A 24,169-nucleotide genomic window follows, 5' to 3' on the forward strand; every position below is an offset into this window, starting at 1 on the left:
TGTGCACATAAAGTCGCTAAAGCCATAAACATTTTTAAATGTGTTTAGTTTGAACAGACCTCTGTATTTCTTGGGTTTGTGAGAAATGATAGAAATAGGATATATGTAAGATGAAAAAGATATATCTACTACTTTCCACACTATAATAAACATATGAGAATACAGAAGCCAGAGGAATACTTCAAATCAGCTTCAGTTCTCTAAACCTTTATTTCGCTTGTATCTTTCTAGATGTGCCAATAATATGTGTTGTTAACAATATGTTCAAATAAAAATAAGAACAAATAAGAAAATCATACAGCATCATGCCAAGTACTACTTCATTCCTTCATTAGGTCAACAAACATTTGCTGAGCACCTAACCTGGACCAGTAACAGGATACAACAAGGATTCTAGCAACATCATAGCCCCCAAAGCTCACAGTCTAGTAAGGCAACCAGAAAGCTACACAGGGGGAGGGCTTTAGAGGGGCCAGAGTCTAGATACTATAAGGAGAGTGTCAAGAATTTTAAACAAGGATATGGGAATGATACAAGCAGTCAAAGAATATGTGGGCAGGAGCCTGAAAATAGGTTTATAATGTAGGCAACTAAGTAGTAACAGTAGTTGCATAATTAAAGTACCAAGTGCTCAATAAATGTTAGTTTTCTTCTTCTTTCTCATACATGCATATTTCTGTAAAAACATACCTCTCTGCACGAATCACACCACTGTAGTAGGGGGGATCCCACGGCATAACTTCCTGCAATGGATAAATGAATTCATTATTACAAAAGCTACTGTTACATAATTCATATCAGTAACTTTGCCAGCTTATAAACGGTGAACAACTTACTATAAAGCAGTGAGCTTATAAAATGTAAACCAGCTATTGTTAATGTAGATCAGAAAATTTTCGTAAAATCCCAAAAATGTATAGCCTGGAAATGAAATAGCTGACTCCTTATTTTGACTTCCCTGTAATCAATGATTAGAGAGGTATAAATACCCAGAATGTAGAGGAAAGGTAAACAAATGTTATTCTAAAATATAAACTCACCAAAGTCAACGTTAATGGATTAAATTGGTGATGATAAAATTTCTCCCCAAATGTAGCCAATGTATTAATCCATAAAACATAATGCAGGTAAGATTAGGTAAGATTTATGTTCTTTCTAAATCTGAGCAAGAAGCTTAGGGTAGATCCCAAAAATGAAAGCAATAATTTAAAATGTAACTAAGGAAGAATTAACTCTAATCTTGGCAAAGAAAATATGTCATAAAGCAGTACTGTAATAATAGTTGTTTTTGAAGACTGCCACAGAGTCCTGAAAGAAAAGAAAGCTTGAATACCTAAATGAATCATCTTTCCCACAGGTGTCCAGGTGGACAAAAGAGTAGTTAAGAGACCAGGAAGGGCAGCCATACCAGACTGTAAACTGCATGAGCACAAGGACCGTGCCTGCATCGTTCCTTATCATATCCTGGCACACTGAATAGTGGCCAGTATGAGGGAGTCTCTGAGTAAATACTGAGTGAATCAACAGTACCTCCCAAATAGAACTGCTGAACGTACTTGAACAGTTAAGAACAACACCTGGCACTGAGTAAGAGCTCGATAAATGCTGGCTGCACTCATTATAATTGCCCTTCAAATTTTCAGCTTAGGCATTATTTTCTCAAATAACAAGGTGTTCTTCCCCATATCCCATGAAAATTCTTCTATCATGGGCTGTGTGACAGTGGACTATACGGGCACTGTGGCCCTGACAGTCTCGCTCCTCAGCATTCAGTTCCTGCACACGTGTCTTGTAACAGATCATTATTTACCATCAGCTGAATGCCAGACATAGCACAGGCTCTAATGACAAAAACCAATACGATATGGTCCCTGTATCAAAGAGCTGACAGTCTCTGGCAGTAGACAAGTGGCTTAACAATCAGAGGACAATATGTCACGTCTACACTGCACCATGTAAAACACAGCCCATGGGAAGGGTATCTGAAACACAATGTAAGGTCAGGAAATATTTTGGAAGTGGCAATGCGTGAGCTGAGTTTTAAGATAGAAGCAGTTAATCCGGATGAGAAAGGGGGAAAGACACTCCTGGGTATGGTATTTGTGAATGATTGAAGTTGCCTACCATATCATATTTATGTGGCTGGCACATAAATATCAGTTGGAATTAAAGAGTAAAAGAAAATAAAGCAAGGAAAGAAAGCAAAACTAAGTGAGCAGAGGACACGAGCATCCCCCAGGTGTTAGGAGAGAGCAAAGGATGCTAACTGGGCTTCGAGGGGCAGCAAAAGACAAGGCTAGAGAAGCAGGTGGGGCTGGATCAAGAGGGCTTAGTGGGAGAAGTAAAGCCACAGGAAGGCAAATCAGACAATTAGCAGCAGCTAACAAAGAATTTCAGAGAGGAAAATGACAAGATTAAATGTGCTTTTTAGAAAAATCCCCAGAGCAGCAATCCATTCATTCATAGTCCAAATTAAGTGTTGAGCTAACTCTATGCCCAACACTGGGCTAGGCACATTGCTACACAGTTCAGGATGGATTTGATTTTGGGGAAGCAAGAACAAAAGCCTAGAAAAACAGACAACCACAATTACATACAATTTGGGTAAAAAGTTTTAACAGTGATCCCGACCAAGGCTACAGCAACTGCAGGAGAAGGGAGAAGGGAGAATCTGCAGGACCCATACCCGATTATGGGGGAAGGGAGTGTGAATCCCTGGAAGGCTTATGGAAATAGATTTCAGGGGCTTACCCCAGAGTTTTTGATTCAGTGGATATGAAGTGGGGTTCAAAAACTTGTATTTCTAACAAGTTCCCAGGTGATGCTACTGTTTCTGATCCAAGGACCAGAGTCTAAGAACCACTGGTCCAGAGTAAGCACAAGTTCCAGCAAGGGCAGCACAGTGAATAGTGGGTCATCAAAATGAGGACTTCCAGAGATGACTGGGCACTTCACAAATACCTGTAGCATTACATGATATACAAAATATCTAGGGAAGATACTTTCAAGATGTACTACCTTTCACCAAATTAGCTTTTGGCAACATATTTTATTTTTTATTTCTTGTTTCTATATTCACTAAAATTCTGACCTATCTGGTTTCTGAAGTGGACCTACCTACCAAGTCACAGTGTACAAATGATTAATACTACTTAGTTTGCTAGCTACAGTCCTTCCATAAATTAACAGACTGGGTTTGATAGGAATAATGTGAGTTTTTTGTTTTGTTTTTTTCTCCATTTGGAGACAGAGTCTCACTCTGCCACCCTGGGTAGTCCTGTGTGACATATGAACTCACAGCAATCTCATATTCCTGGGCTCAGCAATCCTTCTGCCTCAGCCTTCTGAGATATTGCTCTTGCGTAGGCTGGTCTTAAACTCCTAAACTCAACCAATCTACCTGCCTGTGCCTCCCCAAGAGCTGAATTATAGGTATGAGACACTGCAACCAGCAGCAATAATCTGTTTCTTAGGGGTTGTATCTGGGAAGCTGGTAAATCATTTCCAAATCTGCCAGGCCCATTTCCCTAAATCTTCCCTGTAAGTATGGCTTTGGCAGCCACTAACGAATCAAAAATTACCAACAACAGCACCTATAAAAGAATGCTGTTGTCAAGCTTAGCAATTCTGTAGCACTCTTGAGCCAAAAGGGAGAGTCCTAATACATGGAATCCCTTCCCTTTCCAGGTCACCTCAATCAGCTGGGGCAGCATTCTGTCCACAACAACACTTCATCTCTATTGTAAGATCATATAAGTAGGATTATCTAACCGTAAGATCTTTTGATTGAAAACAATACTTAAGTATTTTTAAAATGAAGAATACTTTCTCAAATAATAATTTATTTCATTGAACCATAAATTATTGAACAAATGACTGAGTAAACTGCAATGTTAAGGATGATGGTCAAAATTGCCACCTGCCAGATCAAGCCTCCACTGAGCATTAAAGGCTGCTTCACACTGAGAACCCAACTTTCCATAGAATAAGGCAGACTTTTTAGGAATACATTATGTTAATGTACATTCATAATACACACACACACACACTACAAAATATGTCAGGTAATCAACAAAAAGGCTATCATTCCAGGCAATATCAGACTCAGACATATGGATCAAATATTTTAAAACCTCTGTCCATCAAAACCAATGCTCATAAACAAGATACATGGATCTCTAGCATGTCAAAAAGAGTTCCAGACTCAAAAGATAATGATTTCAATTCACAGATTATTTATAACAAAAAATATTCCAACATAGTTACTTACAGATTTTTGAGGATTTAATTTCATTTTCATCCCTCGTATCATCTCAAAATCTTTTATAGTTCTGTAAAACAGGTTTATCTTTACTTGCTAGAAAAAATCTTAATAATTACATTATGACACAATCTGCTTTTGTTATATTCCAACATTCACGATAAAAGATGTAATTAGTAGTACAAATGTAAATCAGTATTAATCCAAATTTTACATAAGTGTTAAAAGAAACAATATTTAAATCAGTATATTACTGCAATTTGTATCTTAAAGTATCATGATGGACATATATCTCAAAAGTACTAAAGTATGGAAAAACTAGTAATGGTACATATTAATGACCAAGCTTTAAATCACTTAAAAAGAGACTAACCAGATTATTTCTATAAAAGAATATCAATGTGGCTTTGGCAGCCATTATCAAATCAAACTTACTTTGGTTTGTCAAAAATTATGACTAGTTATATTTAACATTACTAGTCATAATTTTCCCCCTACAGAGAAACTCTAGCTAGACAATAATTATGTATGTACTTAATGTTGACAGAATATGCCAAGTCTGACAGAATTTACTCCTATATATAACTGTACAATTATGAAGAAAACTAACACATAATAAAGCAAAACAGACCAAATTCTCAAGTAACTACATAATTGACTCTCCCTCTTTCTTATATCAAAGACACAGTGATTCAGTAGGATTATTAAAAGAAAGTTTTAGAATCTAAAAAAATATGTAAACGTGTAATTTAAAAATTCTTTCAAAAGCTTTAACTTGTACCAAACTGGAGAGAAATGGGTTCTAAGGCATGAGTATATAATCCAATAGATATTTCAGCTAAAATGAATGTGTTGGTATAGACCAGTGGTTCTCAACCTGTGGGTTGCGACCCCTTTGTAACAATGAAAATACATCCTGCATATCAGATATGTACATTACAGTCACAAAATTACAGTTATGAAGTAGCAATGAAAATAATTTTATGGTTGGGGGTCACCACAACATGAGGAACTGTATTAAAGGGTCACAGCATTAGGAAGGTTGAGAACCACTGGTATAGACAAAAAGGCAAACAAAATTTTAGACATTATAAGAAAGAAAAGAGGAAAACATTGCTCTCTTTCACAAACCATGACATGCCTCATTCTGAATCCTCCTTCCACCCCCGCTAAACCCTAGAAGAGGGCCAGTGTATAGGGCTGCCATCCCCAACCCTTTGGTGGCTGACAACTGGTCTGTGGCCTGTTAAGAACCAGGGCCACACAGCAGGAGGTGAGCAGCAGGCCAGGGATTGAAGCCTCATCTGTATTTGCAGCTGCTCCCCATCACAGGCATCTTCGCCTGAGTGCTGTCTGCTATTACATCAGTGTCAGCCATTAGATTCTCATACAAGCAGGAACTCTACTGTAAACTGCACATGCAAGGAATCTGGTTGTCTGCTCCTTCTGAGAATCTAATGCCCACCCACATCCCTGACATCTGTAGAAAAACTGTCTCCCATGAAACTGGTTCCTGATGCCAAAAAGGTGGACCACTGATCTAAGGGATAACAGAGCAGGGGACAGGTAGGGAAGACAGGAATATAACAGAGGGACCCAATGAAGAGAGTAAGTCATTTCAGCTTGAAATTATAAAAAACAGAGACAGAGCATTCTTAAAATACGTGAAATCAAACACACAGATTAATCCACCATATCTGTGAGCCTCCTGTACTCAGGCCAAAAGAAGAGAAATACTACTTAATGAACTTGTTATAAAATTAATGGTACAAGTTAAAATAGTTCCAAAAAGCTTTTGAAAGAATTTTTAAATTACCCATGAATAACAGGGTCCTAAAGACAATCCGTTAACGAGAGGGGACTGCTTAAGTTTTCAAGATTGGCAGTTTAGGAAGACAACTGTGTTCTGTCAACATGTGACTCATAGTGAATAACTTTTGCTGAAGGATCCACAGATCTGACGTAATATTCCAACACTCATATTCTTAACAAGTCACTTCCTAATTTTTAGTAAGTCATCTTTAAAAACTAACATACAACTAATAAATTAACTAATAGAACAAAAACTAACCTTTCAGAAAGTTTGTCTGATAGTTTCTCAAGGAACTGCATGACAGTCTCTAAAAATGAAATTCGAAAAAAAAATCTTCAATTAGGCGAAATACAATGAACATATAATAATAATTTGTATACTACGATTCCATTAAAGTGATGATTTTCAAAGGGAAGCAGGGTTGCTAACATATACTAAGCATGTAATAAATATTTCTAGCTGACAATGATCTCTGAGCCAGAAAAACAAATTAAATTGACAGTAATAATCCAAAGCCTTACATAATATCCCCAAATTGAGTTAATAGGAAGCTAGAGTAAAAAAAAAAAAAAACCCAAAATTTCAATGTGTTTCTGTTTATTCATATTCAGAAAATTTAAAAATTCGTTTCTTGGGTGGCACCTGTGGCTCAGTAAGTAGGGCGCCGGCCCCATATGCCGAGGGTGGCGGGTTCGGACCCAGCCCCGGCCAAACTGCAACAACAAAAAAAATAGCCGGGCATTGTGGCGGGCGCCTGTAGTCCCAGCTGCTCGGGAGGCTGAGGCAAGAAGATCGCGTAAGCCCAAAAGTTAGAGGTTGCTGTGAGCCGTGTGACGCCACAGCCCTCTACCGAGGGGGGTACAGTGAGACTCTGTCTCTACAAAAAAAAAAAAAAATTCGTTTCTTAGATATGTCTGGCATTTTCTAAGTTTTAAAGAGATAGCTAGACTCTGATTTGTTCATAAGAATCACTATAGTTTAGAAGTATAATCTGATGAAACAATTTTAAAAATAAAAACCAATGTTTTTCTGGATAACTACTTGTATTTTTTTTTTTGGAGTTTTTGGCCGGGGCAGGGTTTCAACCTGCCACCTCCAGTATATGGGGCTGGCACCCCATATACAACTGTAGAATAATCTACTCAGGATCAATACCAGAAGAAAACAGAAAATCAGAACATTAAAAATGTAAGTTCCAATCAAATTTTTTAAAGTATGTATTAATATACATACTTTATATTATACTTCATTATATTTTACAAACCCATAAAGGCAATGGAGTAGAATTACCATTGTTTCCCATGATAGGAAATATTTCATGTGTACTTTTGTATTTAGCACTTTTAGCCACTGACTCATGTGTGTAGAGCAGGCGTCCTCAAACTTTTTAAACAGGGGGCCAATTCACTGTCCCTCAGATCGTTGGAGGGCCGGACTATAGTTTAAAAAAAAAAATGCACACTGCACATATCTTATTTTGAAGTAAAAAACAAAATGGGAACAAATACAGTTCATACCGCCTCATGTGGCCCGCGGGCCATAGTTTGAGGACCCCTGGTGTAGAGCTTTCATATGTATTTTAGTTTGCTTCAAACATTGTTTTTATATTTTCCAGATGATCTTTTATATGGTTTTAAGTTCCTTGCCCTCTCTTCAATTTAAGTTATCTCTTTTCTGAGTGAAATAAAAGGCTAAGGAAAGAATGGAGGTTAACCTAAACCAAAACCACAGGACTTCTTGCCGCTGTCAATACTTAACAAGTCTTGTACGTGGTACGTACTAATTCTAAAAACACTGCCTCATGTGCCATATTAAACAGCATTGCGAATTTCAGGGAAAAAGACTTGTTTAGTCAAAAATGAGATTTCATTTCAGGATATACTAGCTGCCATATAAACTTCTTCACATCAATCTCTGTATATACGTTTTATTTCTTTTTTTAATTTCAGATTGATATGAGGGTACAAATGATTAAGTTATATTGTTTGCATTTGTTAAGTAAAGTTCAAGTTGCTTTTTATTTCTTAATAACCATGATCATGTTTTACTAACATTCACCCATTTTTATTTCTCTAGTCATCTTACATGTGAAGAATCTACCTCAATTTATCTACCTGGAAAACTCTTATATTAAAAAGACTAAATTTTGGAACCCCTGAAAATAACTAAATGCCTCACTCCACAGCTACTTCCTAACTCTCCAGTCAAATGAATGCCCACCAACCTTCACCCCACAAACGCCCTTTAACTTCTTTTCCCTCCCTGCTGATAGTACATCATCCCTTCATTATGCACCTCAAGTTCCCTTCTCTCACAAAACCTGTAACAGCCACATAGGCATCTGACAAACTTCCCAAGCTCCTAAAATCCCGGGACATTGTTTTGTCTATAACATTCAACTGGCACTGAAAATGGGCCAACCTGTATTTATAATCTCTATATGTATAGATCTGGCCCCTCAACTAAATTTTAAATCCCTCAAGAACACAGGGCTCATGTGTAACAGCCTCCTGGCAAAATATCACTCCATCACTCCATTAGTGAACAAGGGTTATTTCCCAGGATTGGTGTCCATATAAGCTGCTGCAGACCCAGTGAGTTCCAATCCACAAGGCCTGAGCCTGTGGGAAAGCCCAGTCCCCTTCACCTTTGCCCTGCATTGGAGTCAGCTTATCACTCTCTTCTCCTTAAGACATTTCTTTTGTGTGTCACCAGGACCACCCACTCTGTGCACTATCCTCCACTCTGGCTTACCATTACTTTTGGCAGCACTGACTGGTTCATCTCATCTGTCTGACCTCTTAAACCTGGAGGGCCCCAGAGCTCAGTTCTTGGACTTTGATCTTTAAGTACTCTCCTCTGGTAACCTCACAGAGAGTCTCATGACTTTAAACAAAGATTCAAATTTATCTCTCCAGCTCAGAACTCTCTAACTGCCATAGTCATATACCTAATTGCCTACTCAATGCTGCCACTTAAGTGTCAACTGTATCTCAAACTTAACCTAAATGAAACTAAGCTCCTGTTCTTCTCTAGCTTAGGTAACAGTTGCTTAGTTAAAAAACTTTGACTCTCTCTTTTAAATGCTATATACATAGAATCTGATCACTCCTAACCACTTTCACAGCTGCCACCTGGTCAAGATGCCCTCATTTCTCGTCATGGTTACTGGAAAATAGTTTCTACTCTTGACCTGATTCAATCTACTCTTAAATCAGCAGCACATGACTTACATTAGCATCTAAATCAGATCATGTCAATGTTCTGTGCAAACCTCCTAGTGACTTCTCATTGCACTGGAGTCAAGGCCTCTCACCACTCTCCCCCACTTGCTCCAATGCAGCCACTCTGCCGTCTTTGCTTTTCCTCAAACATGGCAGGCACTTTTCTGCCTCAAGACTTTAGCACTTGCTGGTGCCTCTACCTGGAACTTCTCTTCCCCAGAGAACCATAGCCTCATTCCTGCACCTCTGACAAGGGCATGGCCACTTTTCACATTCTACCAGTGTACTCTCCCTGACAATGCTGCCTAAAACAGCAACACCATGTCACACACTCACGTGCTTTATCTCAGCCCTTATTCTATTTTCTCTGCAGCCTGTTTTAACAACATACTGTATACTTCTTTTTTTTTTTTTTTTGAGACAGAGTCTGACCATATTGTCCTCAGTAGAGTGCTGTGGCATCACAGAGTACAGCAACCTCAAACTCTTGGGCTTAAGGTATTCTCTTACCTCAGCCTCCAGGGACTGAGCAGGGACTACAGGTGCCCACTGTAATAGCCCACCTGGGCTATTTTCTGGTTGTAGCTGTTATTGTTGTTTAGCAGGCACAGTTTGAATTTGACAGCCCTGATGTAAGTGGCCAACGCCCTAACCACTGAGCTACAGGCACCAAGCCAACATACTGTATACTTTTATATCTATTTACTTTATTCTTATCTTCCCTCACAACAATGCAAACTATATAATGGCAGAAATTTCCAAGTGTACTATATATATGGATTTATTTCCAGAGCTTAGAATAATACCTGACATATAGTAAGCACTCAGTAAATATTTGTTGAAACAATGAATAAAAACAGAGGATACAGATGATAAAAAAGACAAGGTATTTGGTCTCAAGCAGCCTACAAAAAGCTGTAAATTTAGACTATGTGTTAGATTTGTGTTCTGCCACTTTTTAGCAATATTACTTAACCTTACATTCCTTATCTGTGACATGGCCACAAATACCTACTTAGCAAGACTTCAGAGAAATTAAATGAAAATAATGACAGAGTAAACACGGAATAATGTTCTAATATTATTATATATAATATAAAAATTAAAATATAATACCATCACAATCAAATTGGTGACAACTAACTACAGAAAAAACATGCAATAAAAAATACACATATAATGCATAACATACCTATAATATTTACTTAGGAACTAAATTACATGAGACAAACTGTAAGTGCTTTAAAGGTCTGGGAACAAGAGAGTCCAAGGAAAGTGCCAAAGATTAACAGGCCTCATGAAAGAGGTTGGTTTTGAGCTGAGCCCTGAAAAACTGGGTAAAATTTTACCCACACATTAACCTGAAATTAAAAACAAAAGATTTTAACAGATTAGCATGAGGAAGCTGTTCCCCATGCGAAAATGACATGAGCAACAGCACTCAGGCTGAGTGTGATGTGCCTGTGGCTTAATAAAGAGCCTTGATGGGTCAAGAGAAATGGCTGATTATGAAAGAGTATTAAAATTGGGTGGATTTAAGAGAATTCTGAAGGACTTGAACACAAACACGAATATAGAATGCATAAAGACAGGACAGAATAAAGGATGTGATCTTCCGCCCAAACAGAACTCATTTCCAGTATTCCCCCATCCATGAAGCGAATGTGCATCCAGATACACAACCAGAAACCAAGGGTATCTGTCACAGTGTCTCTTCCTCCCTTTCATCCCATTACCAAATTCTGTAACTTCAACCTCTTGTTTAAAACTTTTTGGTGAGAGACAAGGTCTTGATATGTTACCGAGGTGGAATTCATAACTTTAGTGCTTTAAGTCCACTTGTATTTGAAAATAAGATTGCAACCACTCCTTTATTTTGATTTCCATTTGCTTGAAATACTGTTCTCCATCCCTTACCCTGAGTCTCAACTTGTCCTTCAAAGTTAGATGCATTTCCTAGAGACAGCAAATGGATGGCTTGTGCTTTTACACCACCAGCCAGCCTGTGCCTTTTTCAGTGGGGAATTCAAGCCATTAACATTTATTGAGAGAACTGATAAGTGTGGTAGAGCTCTATTCATCTTATTTTGCGAAAGTCCATTGCATAGTTTTATCCTTTGCACCACTGTGAAGCTAAGTTTTGATCTTGACCTTCTGAATGTTTACTTTGCTTGTGGTCCATTGTGATGTTCAGTGTTGAGAATAGGTCTACGTATATCCTGTACAGTTAAGTCTTGTTGTAAATTTTCTCAGTGTTTGCGTATCAGCAAAAGATTTGATTTTTCTCCATCAATTTTCAAGCTTAGTTTAGCAGGATACAGAATTCTGGGCTGAAAATTGCTTTGTTTAAGAAGGTTAAAGGTAGATGAACATTCTCTTCTAGCTTGGAAAGTTTTGGCTGAAAAGTCTGCTGTCACCCTAATGGATCTGCCCTGTAGGTCAGCTGACACTTTCTTGGATGCTTGCAGAATTTTATCCTTTGTCTTGGCTTTGAACAGGTTCATTACAATGTGTTTTGGAGAAGCTCTGTTTGAGTTCAGGTGAGCCAGGGTTCACTATCACTCTGAAAGGCGTGTGTCGTAATCTTTAGTGAAACATGGTGAGTTTTCATTTATCATATCCTCCAGCAGGGCTTCCATTCCTTTGGGATAATCTTCCACTTCAGGGATCCCTATAATTTATATCTTTGAACACTTCATGAAGACCTGTAATTCTCTGAACGATTGTTCTGCTTTCTCTCTCTTCTTTTTTGCCTCTTTGCCTAGGTTAATTTATGAACTTTATCCTCTAGCTCTGAGAGTCTTTCTTCTCCATGGTCTAATCTGTTATTGATACTTTCTATTGCATCTTTAAATTCCCTGATGACTCCTTCATTTTCTTAAGCTCCACCACTTCCTTTCTATATTTTTCGTGTCTTTCATCTAGTTTTTTGGTTCTGTTCTTTCACTTTCTCATCAATTTCTTTATTGTCTTTATAATCCATATTTTAAATGCCCTTTCTATCAGTTCCATTAATTCTTTATAGATAGTCTCCTCATGGTCCCCTTGAGGGAGTTATTCTGTTGGTTTTCCATGTTGCCAGAATTTTTTTCTGTTGGTTCTTCCTCATGTGTTCTTTCTTCTTGTTCATCTCCTTGCCTTAATTTTTCCTTCTTACTGCCTCCTTCACTTTAAATTACCTTATCTCAAAGCTTAGGTGTTAAAGTGGCCTCTTGGTATAAGGCCAAAAAGAAGAGAAGGGTAATGAGTGAGCAGGGAGAAAGAAGAAGAAAAAATATGGAGGTAGAAAGGAAAGAACTGATGAACAGGAGAGAAGGGGGACAGAAAGAAGAAATGGTGTTGTTTGGCACAGTGCTATGGCCATTCCTGCAATTCAAGGATTTGGGGGTGGGGGGGAGGGCTGGGCTGGGTGGATCCCATGAAATCAGGAGCTCCTTACCAGCCTGAGCAAAGAAAGGCCCTACCTCTGCCAAATATAGGAAGAGAAAGAAAAGCGAAAAAAAAAAAAAAAAAAATAAGAAGCAAGAAAAATTCAGCAATGTGGACTTGCCAATACTGTTTTGCCAAAGGTTGAGGGACTCCCTAGACCAGCAGTTCTCAAGCTTCCTAATGCCGTGACCCTTTAATACAGTTCGTGATCCACAGGTTGAGAACCACTGCCCTAGACCATTATCTCTTGACCTCCTTGAGCCAGACCACTACCATGACCTCCCAGCCAAACCAATGCCATGACACCCAGCACTCAAAGAAAACAGGAAAAAAAAAAAAAAGATAGATAAGGAAAATTAAAAATATAGTTATATCAGATAAAAAAGAAATAGGGGAAAAGAAAGAAAAAAAAGCAGAGGCTATCTTAGCTGTTGTATGAGAAATGTATGTGGGAAAGATGAGAAAAGTAGAAGTTTCTACTAAAAGAGAGAAAAAAGGAGAGAAGCAACAGAGAGAATAAATGGATCTGAAATACCATACAAAAATACAGGAGCCCTTGCTCTTGAAGAAAGTAAAAATGGAAATTAAGAATACAACCAACCAAACAAATTAGCAAAAACAAACTCAGATAACCAAAAACAACAACCTAACAACAAAGAAGAAAAAAGAAATCCTAAAAAAAAAATATTACGGAAGGGAGCAACAATAACAGGACCTAGGTTGAACTTAAACTCCTGAGCTCAAGTGATCCTCCTGCCTAGGCCTCCTGCGTAGCTAGGACACTAACCCAGCTGACCTCCAAGATTTTGCATCTACACAGCACCACCATCTCAATCACCCTACACCTAGACCCACAACTCACTGCCTAAATTACAACTGAATTTTTTTTTCAGAGTCTTGTTCTGTTGCCCAGTCTAGAGTGTAGGGTGTCACCATATCATCATAGTCACTACAGCCCCCAACTCCTGTACTCAAGCAATCCTCCTGCCTCAGCCTCCAGAATGCTGGGATTACAAGCTTGAGCCACCTCACTCAGCCAACAATTGGAATTTAATAAAAGCTTTTGAAAAAAATTATATACATGCATGCTTTTATTGTGTAACATTTTATCTTAACATTATTTAATCATAATGAACTCAACATAGCACAAGACAAGTTTATCATAAACCTAAGGAAAGACATTTCTCCTCTGTCTACCACACCTACCACAAACCTTCCCAAGTAGTACTCTTCTCTCTGAAAAGCAGGCTTGTGTGTTTTTATATGGCTTACATTAAACCCTGACCTCAGTAAAAATATTGATCTTTCATCTTCTCACCCTACTTAATTTCATTAGATTGATCACAGAAACTAGTTGAGTCAAAATGAAAATAAACTGAACTAGCATCAAATGAAATTTTAACTTATGATTTTCTTTCAAAATGCACAGGATATATACACCAAATTATGAGCGCTCCTTAAAAATCATTCCGATTAAAATATGTAGAAAATCTCAATAAATGGTACTCCGAGCATACTGAAAATTGAACACTAATTTATAGATGGCTTAAAATCAAAAGTTGTTTCATAAAAACCCAATTGTATCCTTAAAAGTTGGAGAAACAGGCTTACCTGGGTTTTTAGCTATTGTTCCCTGGAGAGCTCGATGGGAAAATGTAGAATACCCTACTAACTTTGCCAGAAGATCTCTATTGCTCAGCAATTCTTCTAAACATTTCAATTGACCAGTGCTGGGATAAAGAAAAATTTTATAAGCAGCTTCTCGTACCTATATTTAAAAAGTAAACAAGAAAAGATAGCAATATCACAACAAAGTCCTATACAACAATAACACAGGCTAATGTTCACCACTTTATCTGCACATAGTAATTGCTTTCAAAATAAAGCAACAGTTTACACAAAATGAATAAAGCTTTTAGAGCTAGAAAATATCATGGGATATAACATCATACTTGACTGGAGTTTTGGAGTCTGTTCTAAAGGATGGTGGGACAAACTTTTACCCAATACACGTATCTCTACGCCATAAAGCACCTGTAACCGGGCAAAGACATTATGTATTAAAAAGTCTCAGTCATCTTAAAATGTTGAGGCCAGATGCCAGGAGTTTAAGAAGAGCCCAAGTAACACCACAGGACCCCTTCTTCTATTAAAAATAAATAAATAAATAAATAAGTAAATAAATAAAATGTTGACATTTTGTTCATAAATGTTTTTGTATTAGTATTCTTTTTTAATATTAAAATATCATTTATCTGAAAAAAAAAAGTCTCAGTCATCTAGAATGTCAATCACTATTGTTATCATACCTTAAAAATAAAGGCTTCTGGGGCAGCGTCTATGGCTCAGTGAGTAGGGTGCCAGCCCCATATACCCAGGGTAGTGTTTTTGAACTTGGCCCTGGCCAAACTGCAACAACAACAACAACAAATAGCCAGGCATTGTGGCAGGTGCCTGTAGTCCTAGCTACTCAGGAGCTGAGACAAGAGAATCGCCTAAGCCCAAGAGCTGGAGGTTGCTGTGAGCTGTGACGCCACGGACTCTACCAAGAGCGACAAAGTGAGACTCTGTCTCTTAAAAAAAAAGTGGGGGGTGGAGGGATCCTTTATGAAACACAGTAAACTATTTTCATTCTTCAAAGCATTTATGGAATTAATAATCTCACAAGTCACATTTTTAAGACAATGTTTTTAAGGGTATTATTATTACTAAATTTTGGGTTAAAACAGTAGTACACAGATGAAATCTAAACAATAAAGATAATAAAATATACTTACCAAGTCATCTGGTGCTTCTGCATGGAGACCATCAATTATTACGTGATTCCCATCAGATATAAAATTATGGCGAACGTGTTCTGGTAAGAGATGCTTCTCAATCTTGCTGGGAAAGTTGGCTCCCATAAGAAATGTACTACTCAAATCCAGGATTTTAACATTAAGGTCCACTGCTCTTTTACGCTATATGTGGGGAGAAGAGAAATTATCTAAAGGCATTTCAAATTAATATTTCATAATTAATTTAAAAGATAAACTAAAAAGGTGGCAAATAACTACACATATTATTGAATTATATAACTGCATATTATATTAAATAATAAAATGAATATATTAAAAATGTTTGTTATAAATGTATAATATACACTATAATAATTCTATTTTTGACAGATATTTAATATCCTGACAAGAAGATTATCCTTATTGTGTTCTAATATTGCCATGTTTAAGATTTACCTAACTTCTATTTCCATTCTTTAAGATTCACATAACTCATAGAGTTCTATTTTATGTTTAGGTTGTATAACTAATCTTTGAAATTACCAATATTAAAAATACAGAACCTTCCTCAGTCCCCACCACCCAAAATCCCTTTGTTGAATAAGTCAAGAGAACAGTGGGATGGTTAGATCTATTTAATACGATGCTTTAAAAAATTAACTATTTGAGGGCTGATTAGAAAAGATAATTAGTCTTAAAAGACAGAATAGACGACAGAGGGAAAGGAAAGTCATTAATACAATTCTCTTCACAAAAATATAGTGAACATCCGGACAGGAACAGTACATTTCAGAAGTTCTGATTTTGCTGGTGCCTGAACTGCTGCAGAGATAGGGGTGGAGCAGTGAGAAGCAGACTGGAGCCCCAGAGGGCAGGATCCTGTCTTCTACTTCTTGTTCTCAGCACGTGGCACATGGACTTGGGGCCCGCCAGGCCCTCAGCAGGTCAGTGATGAGGACAGTGCTGGCACCCCCATGTAGCCACACCTTTATAACACATAATCTCCTATGAAAACGTGTATTATCAAAGGAGTTACCACAGATGTTTTGAGAGAAAATATCTGGACTACAAACAGGGGTCTAAATAATTAGTCAGGCTTATTGGGAAGACAAGGGACAAGTTATTCATTACTAAAAATTTTGACAGCTTTCTGGACTGGGCTCCTGAGGAACTTCAGGTGAAAGTACATACAAATCTTTTTGGCAGCTGTGAGGTTTGATAGCTGTTAATAGATTCTATTGAAGCTGTTACTATGCTCCTAAAAAATGACTGAGCAGCTCTAATATACTTTTAAAAGATAAATATGTCAGATGCAGGTATGTGCTTGATAAGATGCTGAAAACAATTTAGTGTATTAATAACCTCAAATTTTTCAATACAAAAAATTCAAACTTCATAGGGAAAAATAAGTTTGCAGACACTCCAACATTTTATTTTTTCTTTTAATTGAAAAGTAAATTTATTTCACGATAATGTGAGCATATAAACAACCAGGTTAAAATATTTGATTTTGTTAGGTAGAATTCCTCTTGCGGTTATGTCCCACACTCAAAAGGTATGCACAACACCCCCACACTGTGCCCATTCAGTGAGAGCACCTCATCCAACAGTCCAGATTTCTCCTTGCCTATTTTGTTTCTGATGTGAGCATTCATCACCACCTAATGGCAACTAGTGGAATAACATAAAGGATGACCAAGGTATAGGTCATTATCTCTAAGGCTTTACCATAATTTTCCAAGGCTTTACTATGAAAAACAAAAAGTTAAAATGTGATAAAAAATTAATTATTTCAAAGACTTTATCACTTAGTAAAATTCCCAGGGGGAAAAAAACTTAGTTCACTTCCTGACTTCAATGATTTGCTAAGCATATCATTTCAGCACTCCAAGGTAGTAATTATTAATAAATGTGTAGCACTCTGAACTCTCTATAAATTCTATGAAATTGTTTATTAAATGATTATTTAAAAATATACATTTTTATTATAAATTAAAATTTATAAATTTTAAATTATATTCATGTGAGATCTTAAAATAAAAATTTAAATAAGAAATAAACTGGAAAGAATACAGACTAAACGATTTGTAAATTATGTTAGTGGGTTGTTTTATGATCTTTCTTTTAAAAAATGTAACACGTCTTTCTTATATCTTGTCATAATGGAGCACCTTAGAGAACAAACATGGAAGTTACAAGAGAATTTAGCAGGTCTACATTATTTGCATCTTTAATGTTGATGGTTCCTTAGGGAGTGGATTGCTGGGAAAGAGCAGCTATCCTGCAGGAACACGTTAGATAAAAGCAGCAATGTTTATGCTGGTGAAATATATACAATTCATCAACAAAGTTCAAAATTATATTTCATGAGAATTATAACAAAACTATTAATATAGATTCTCTACTAGCAACCTTCCTTCTGAAGATACCACCTTGATTAACATTAGCAAGCATTATTACAATTCAACATACATTCATTGAACATTATATTGAATCCCAAAGTGGTATGCATTAAAAACCATGATCCAGGGCAGGGCATGTGGCTCAGTGGGTAGGGCACCGGCCCCACATAGCAAAGGTGGTGGGGTCAAGCACAGCCCCGGCCAAATTGCAACAAAAAATAGCCAAGCGTTATGGCAGGCATCTGTAGTCCCAGCTACTCAGGAGGTTGAGGCAAGAGAATCACATAAGCCCAGGAGTTGGAGGTTGCTGTGACCTGTGACGCCACGGCACTCTACCAAGGGCAATAAAGTGAGACTCTGTCTCAAAAAACAACGACAACAACAAAAAAAAAACCCCACGATCCATGCACTCAGTCAATGAAAGGCCTATGATTTAGATAAGCAATGTAATAACAGCAACACCAATAAGAGGCAGTTAGAGATAAATGCCATATGAGTGAAATAAATCAAATGTGAGTTTAGATTAATGTAAAATTCCACCTGGAGATTGATAAAAGCTTCACAGACAACATGGACCAAAGGTGAAAACTTCCTAGGGATTTTAGCCAAGCAAACCCGGTCAACAGCACAGGAGAAAGATAGGGTACCATGCACAGGGGAGGGGACCAGTGTGATGAGGTGCACTGGAGCTCAGGAAACATGTGAAATTGTGTTACTATTAACTTTCCTGGACAATGGGAAATCACTGAAAGATTCTGGGCAGGAGATTAGTAATCAAATCAATTAATGCTTTGAGAAAATGAATGCAATGTTTGGAGACAGTAAAACTGACCAGCAAAAAGCCAAAGGGCAGGATGGTGGACGCAAGATGGCCGACTGGAGCCAGCTTTCCAAAGAGGCTCCCGTCCGAAAGGAGAGTAAAAGGTCAGAAGTTTAGCAAGTAAGATGATGGTTTAGAGCTGAGCCAAGAAAGAAGGCTGAAGAATGCACATCAACACTGCTAAGGTGAGCTGCGACACCAAGGATATAAACAAAGTACAAAATCCATCGCCAAGAGGATGGGAGTCCTCTCCCCCATGAGAACGCCTCACAGCGTACTTTATACAAACAAGCAAGCAGAGTTCAAACGTCATCCCATTTTATCCCATGGGAGAGACCCTCTAAAAACCGAACCTCCTTCCTCTACTAGGGTGCCATGGCAAACTCCTGCCAGGCATAAAACTGAATAAAACTGTATATATTCTCTACCTGTAATTCTGAATTCCTAGCAATCCCCTCCACTCTCACCCCGAGGTCTGGAAGCCTATCCCCCATGGAGTCCAGATTCTTGGGCATTTTCTCAAGAGGTGTGGACAGGGCATGGGCTGTTGCAGGTCTGTGACGATTCTGCGGGACAGGAGTATGGAGAAAATGGTGGACTAAAGGAACCAGGTACGGGAGAAGTGGTGCCCCCGGGCACAGAGCAGCAGCGGCAGCAGTGGGAACAATAGGGCTCACACCCCTGGAGATATATTGGAAGGACACTCTCTGTCACTCTGGGCAACCAGAGAAAGCCAGGCACCTTTTCTGGTAGCAGACGCTGGCGAAATAGATCTGGGACGGTAATGCACACCCCGTGAGCAAGAAGTATGCCTCAGGTGGTAGCGGGCTGGGTGGAGAATTGAAGACGTGTCGGCAGAGATGGCATACTCCCAGGGTAGGGCTGCACCAGAGGGCTGCTTTATTGAGCCTAAGATGCACCCAGCCCTCAGGGGATCATAGCTGAAACAAAGGCAGGCAGGAAACCAAAAGCTGAGTGCAAGCTCTAATCGCACCCGCCCCAACACATACGGCAGGGGAAACAGAAACACCAGCTCTGGGCAGCGGCACAGACCGGGGACAAGTCGCAGTTTCTGTGAACTCAAACGGCGCCTGGTCTGCAGGGGAATATAGCCAGGACAGAATCACAAATTCTGTACAAATATAAGTGTCAGCAACATCAATCAGGAGCAGGGCTGGAACTGAGTGAACCGAACCACCCCAGCTTCCATTAACCACCTGAGGTTGTCAGGCCTCACCTTCCCCTGCCAGATGATGGCAGAGTGTTGAGGTCTAGTTGAGGAGACATAAGATCTCTCTGTGACTCAGGCAGGCTCAAACCCCTGGAGTATCTGCTCATTAGAGGGAACTGGGTCATAGTCCTGCGGGGATACCAGTGACTGGGTGTGACAGAGGTGCAAGGTGGGGAAGGAGACATCAACCTTCCCAAACTAATTCATTTCCTGGGGGGAGTCCTGCTGACTCCACAGAGCACCAGAATGAGTCATACTCGAGCTGCTAGCTCGAGCTGCCAGCTATCTTGTTGCTAGAGACATTTTGAACTCCCTCACTTGAGACCATCTGCTGACTAGGACAACTTATTTGGATCTCTCAGACTGGACCAATCACCCGAGGACTATCCAAAGTGGTACTCCAGGTCTGTGGTTGTGGGAAGGTTGGATTTTCCTTTTCCAGTTGTCCATGGGGGGGCAGGATGACTTAATTGCTGGTATTTCTCCACAGCTTAGACTTCAACCCAGAGTAACTAATTCACTAGGGTAGGACAGAGACCAGATGAAAACAAGACAGAGCAACTTAGTCCCACCACACCAAGTAGTCCCCAGTGTCTCAGGCCGTAGCACTGTATGAGTCCCTTGCAAAGCTCTGGGGGAAAAGGTACAGACACCAGTCACAGCTCTTGGGTAACGGGCTGGTTAATCACTACTCCAGGAGACGCCCAACCCAACTTCCCCTTATCTGCTCATCTAGCACAACAGTGTAAAATAATCAAGGGGTGGAATCAGCAAAATAAATCCAATAACATGAATAATCAGAGTAGATCAACTCCCCCAAGGCACACTAGGGTGCACACAACTGAAGATCCTATTCATAGACAAATGGCTGAGATGTCAGAAATTGAATTCAGAGTTTGGATTGCAAATAAGATTAACAGAATGGAGGTAAATGCGAAATTAGAAATATAAGGAGCAATTCAAAAGTTGTCTCAAGAATTCAATGAATTCAAAGACAAAATCACCAAAGATTTTGACACACCGAGACAAGAATTTGCAGCCCTCAAAGATCTCAGAAATACAGTAGAATCCCTCAGTAACAGAATGGAGCAAGCCAAAGAAAGGGTTTCTGATATTGAAGACAAAGCATTTGAATGCTCCCATAGAGGAAAAACAGATCATTCTCTCAGACAGCTTTGGAATAATTCGAAAAAAACTAATATTTGCCTTATAGGAATTCCTGAAGGCGACGAAGTTGCTTCACAAAGCACAGAGACCCTTTTTCATGAGATTATGACAGACAACTTTCCAGACATGCCAAGAGATTCTGAAATGCAGACAGCAGACAGTTTCAGAACCCCAGCATGACTCAATCCAAATAAGACAACCCTGAGACACATCATAATTAACTTCACTAAAGTTAGTATGAAGGAGAAAATTCTGAAACCAGTCAGATGGAAGAAAACCATAACCAATAAGGGTTAGAATAGTAGAATGACTGCCGATCTCACTGCTGAAATCTTTCAAGCTAGAAAAGGGTGGTCATCAATTTTTAATCTCCAAAATCACAACAACTTTCAACCCAGGGTCATGTGTCCAGCAAAACTGAGTTTCATTTATGGTGGAGAAATTAAATACTTCAATGAATTTCACATGTTGAAGAAATTTGCAGTAACTAAACCAGCTCTCCAGGATATTCTCAGACCTATCCTCCATAATGAGCAGAACAATCCTCCACCACAAAAGTAAACTCACTCAGAAACTATTGATCAAATTTCAACTTCCACAGTGGTGAAAGTATTAAAAATGTTCACTGGATTTTCGATACCCAAAAACTCAATACCCAAAATTCTAGCAGACTTATCAATATTGTCAATTAATGTGAATGGCTTAAACTGTCCTCTAAAGAGGCACAGGTTGGCTCACTGCATACAAAAACTCAGGCCAGATATCTGCTGCATACAAGAATCTCATTATATCTTAAAAGATAAATATAAACTCAGGGTGAAGGGATGTTCATCTATATTTCAGGCAAATGGAAATCAGAAAAAAAAACAGGTGCTGCAATTTTCTTTGCAGATATAATAGGCTTTAAACCAACAAAAGTAAGGAAAGATAAGGATGGTCATTTCCTCTTTGTTAAGGGTAATATTCAATAAGATGAGATTTCAATTATTGATATTTATGCACCCATCCAGAATGCCCCTCAATTTATAAGAGAGACTCTAACAGACATGAGCAACTTGATTTCCTCCAGCTCCATAATAGTCGGAGATTTTAACAATTCTTTGGCAGTATTGGATAGATCCTCCAATAAGAAGCTAAGCAAAGAAATTTTAGATTTAAACTTAACCATTCAACATTTGGATTTAACAGACATCTACAGAACATTTCATCCTAACAAAACTGAATACACATTCTTCTCATCAGCCCATGGAACATACTCCAAATTTGATCACATCTTAGGTCACAAGTTTAACCTCAGCAAATTTAAAAGGATAGAAATTATTCCTTGCATCTTCTCAGATCATCACGGAATAAAAGTTGAACTCAGTAACAACAGGAATCTGCATACTCATACAAAAACATGGAAGCTAAATTACCTTACGCTGAATAATAGCTGGGTCATATACGAGATTAAGAAGGAAATTACCAAATTTCTGGAACAAAATAACAATGAAGACATGAATTATCAGAACCTCTGGGATACCGCAAAGGCAGTCCTTAGAGGGAAATTTATAGCACTGCAAGCCTTCCTCAAGAGAACGGAAAGAGAGGAAGTTATCAACTTAATGGGACATCTCAAACAACTGGAAAAGGAGGAGCACTCCAAACCCAGATCCAGCAGAAGAAAAGAAATAAACAAAATTAGAGCAGAATTAAATGAAATTGAAAACAAAAGAATTATACAACAGATCAATAAATCAAAAGGTTGGTTTTTTTTTGAAAAGGTCAATAAAATAAATAAACCTTTGGCTAACCCCAGGAAAAAAAGTAAAATCTCTAATTTCATCAATCAGAAATGGTAAAGATGAAATAACAACAGATTCCTCAGAAATTCAAAAAATCCTTAATGAATATTACAACAAACTTTATTGTCAGTAACGTGAAAATCTGAAGGAAACTGACAAATACTTGGAAGCAAGCCACCTTCCAAGATTTAGCCAGAATCAAGTGGAAATGTTGAGCAGGCCTATATCAAGTTCTGAAATAGCATCAACTATACAAAATCTACCTAAAAAGAAAAGCTCAGGACCAGATGGCTTCACATCAGAATTCTACCAAACTTTTAAAGAGGAACTAGTGCCTCTATTACTCAACCTTTTCCAAACATAGAAAAAGAAGGAACACTACCCAACACATTCTATGAAGCAAACATCACCTTGATCCCCAAACCAGGAAAAGACCCAACAAGAAAAGAAAATTATAGACCAATATCACTAATGAATATTGATGCAAAAATATTCAACAAGATGCTAACAATCAGAATCCAGCAACACATCAAACAAATTATACACCATGACCAAGTGGGTTTTATCCCAGGGTCTCAAAGCTGGTTCAATATATGTAAATCCATAAATATAATTCAGCACATAAACAAATTAAAAAACAAAGACCATATGATTCTCTCAATTGATGCAGAAAAAGCTTTTGATAATATCCAGCATCCCTTCCTGATCACACTTAAGAATACTGGTATAGAAGGGACATTTCTTAAACTGATAGAGACTATCTACAGAAAATCCACAGCCAATATCATATTGAATGGAGTTAAATTAAAATCATTTCCACTCAGATCAGGAACCAGGCAAGGTTGCCCATTGTCTCCACTGCTCTTTAATATTGTAATGGAAGTTTTAGCCATCGCAATTAGGGAAGAAAAGGCGATCAAGGGTATCCACATAGGGTCAGAAGAGATCAAACTTTCACTCTTCACAGATGATATGACTGTATATCTGGAAAACACCAGGGATTCTACTACAAAACTCTTAGAAGTGATCAAGGAATACAGCAGTGTCTCAGGTTATAAAATCAACACTCATAAATCTGTAGCCTTTATATATACCAACAATAGCGAAGCCGAAAAAACAGTCAAGGACTCTATTCCATTCACAGTAGTGCCAAAGAAGATGAAATATTTGGGAGTTTACATAACAAAGGATGTAAAAGAGCTCTATAAAGAGAACTATGAAACTCTAAGAAAAGAAATACCTGAAGATGTTAACAAATGGA

At 38.2% G+C, this 24,169-nt stretch overlaps 1 protein-coding gene across 3 annotated transcripts in view; it reads right to left on the reverse strand.

Moving 5' to 3' along the window:
• Window positions 1-24,169, reverse strand: part of MIPEP (mitochondrial intermediate peptidase) — a 224,634-nt gene that overhangs the window by 183,647 nt on the left and 16,818 nt on the right. For all 3 annotated transcript variants that reach the window (XM_053563469.1, XM_053563467.1, XM_053563470.1), the window contains exons 6-10: window positions 15,505-15,687; window positions 14,339-14,495; window positions 6,333-6,381; window positions 4,271-4,331; window positions 691-743 (exon numbers count right to left, since the gene is read on the reverse strand). In XM_053563469.1, coding sequence (XP_053419444.1) covers window positions 691-743; window positions 4,271-4,331; window positions 6,333-6,381; window positions 14,339-14,495; window positions 15,505-15,687 — 503 coding nt within the window. The remainder of the gene's footprint in view (window positions 1-690; window positions 744-4,270; window positions 4,332-6,332; window positions 6,382-14,338; window positions 14,496-15,504; window positions 15,688-24,169) is intronic.

Source organism: Nycticebus coucang, chromosome 15 (assembly GCF_027406575.1).
Source record: "Nycticebus coucang isolate mNycCou1 chromosome 15, mNycCou1.pri, whole genome shotgun sequence".
Taxonomy (NCBI): domain Eukaryota; kingdom Metazoa; phylum Chordata; class Mammalia; order Primates; family Lorisidae; genus Nycticebus; species Nycticebus coucang.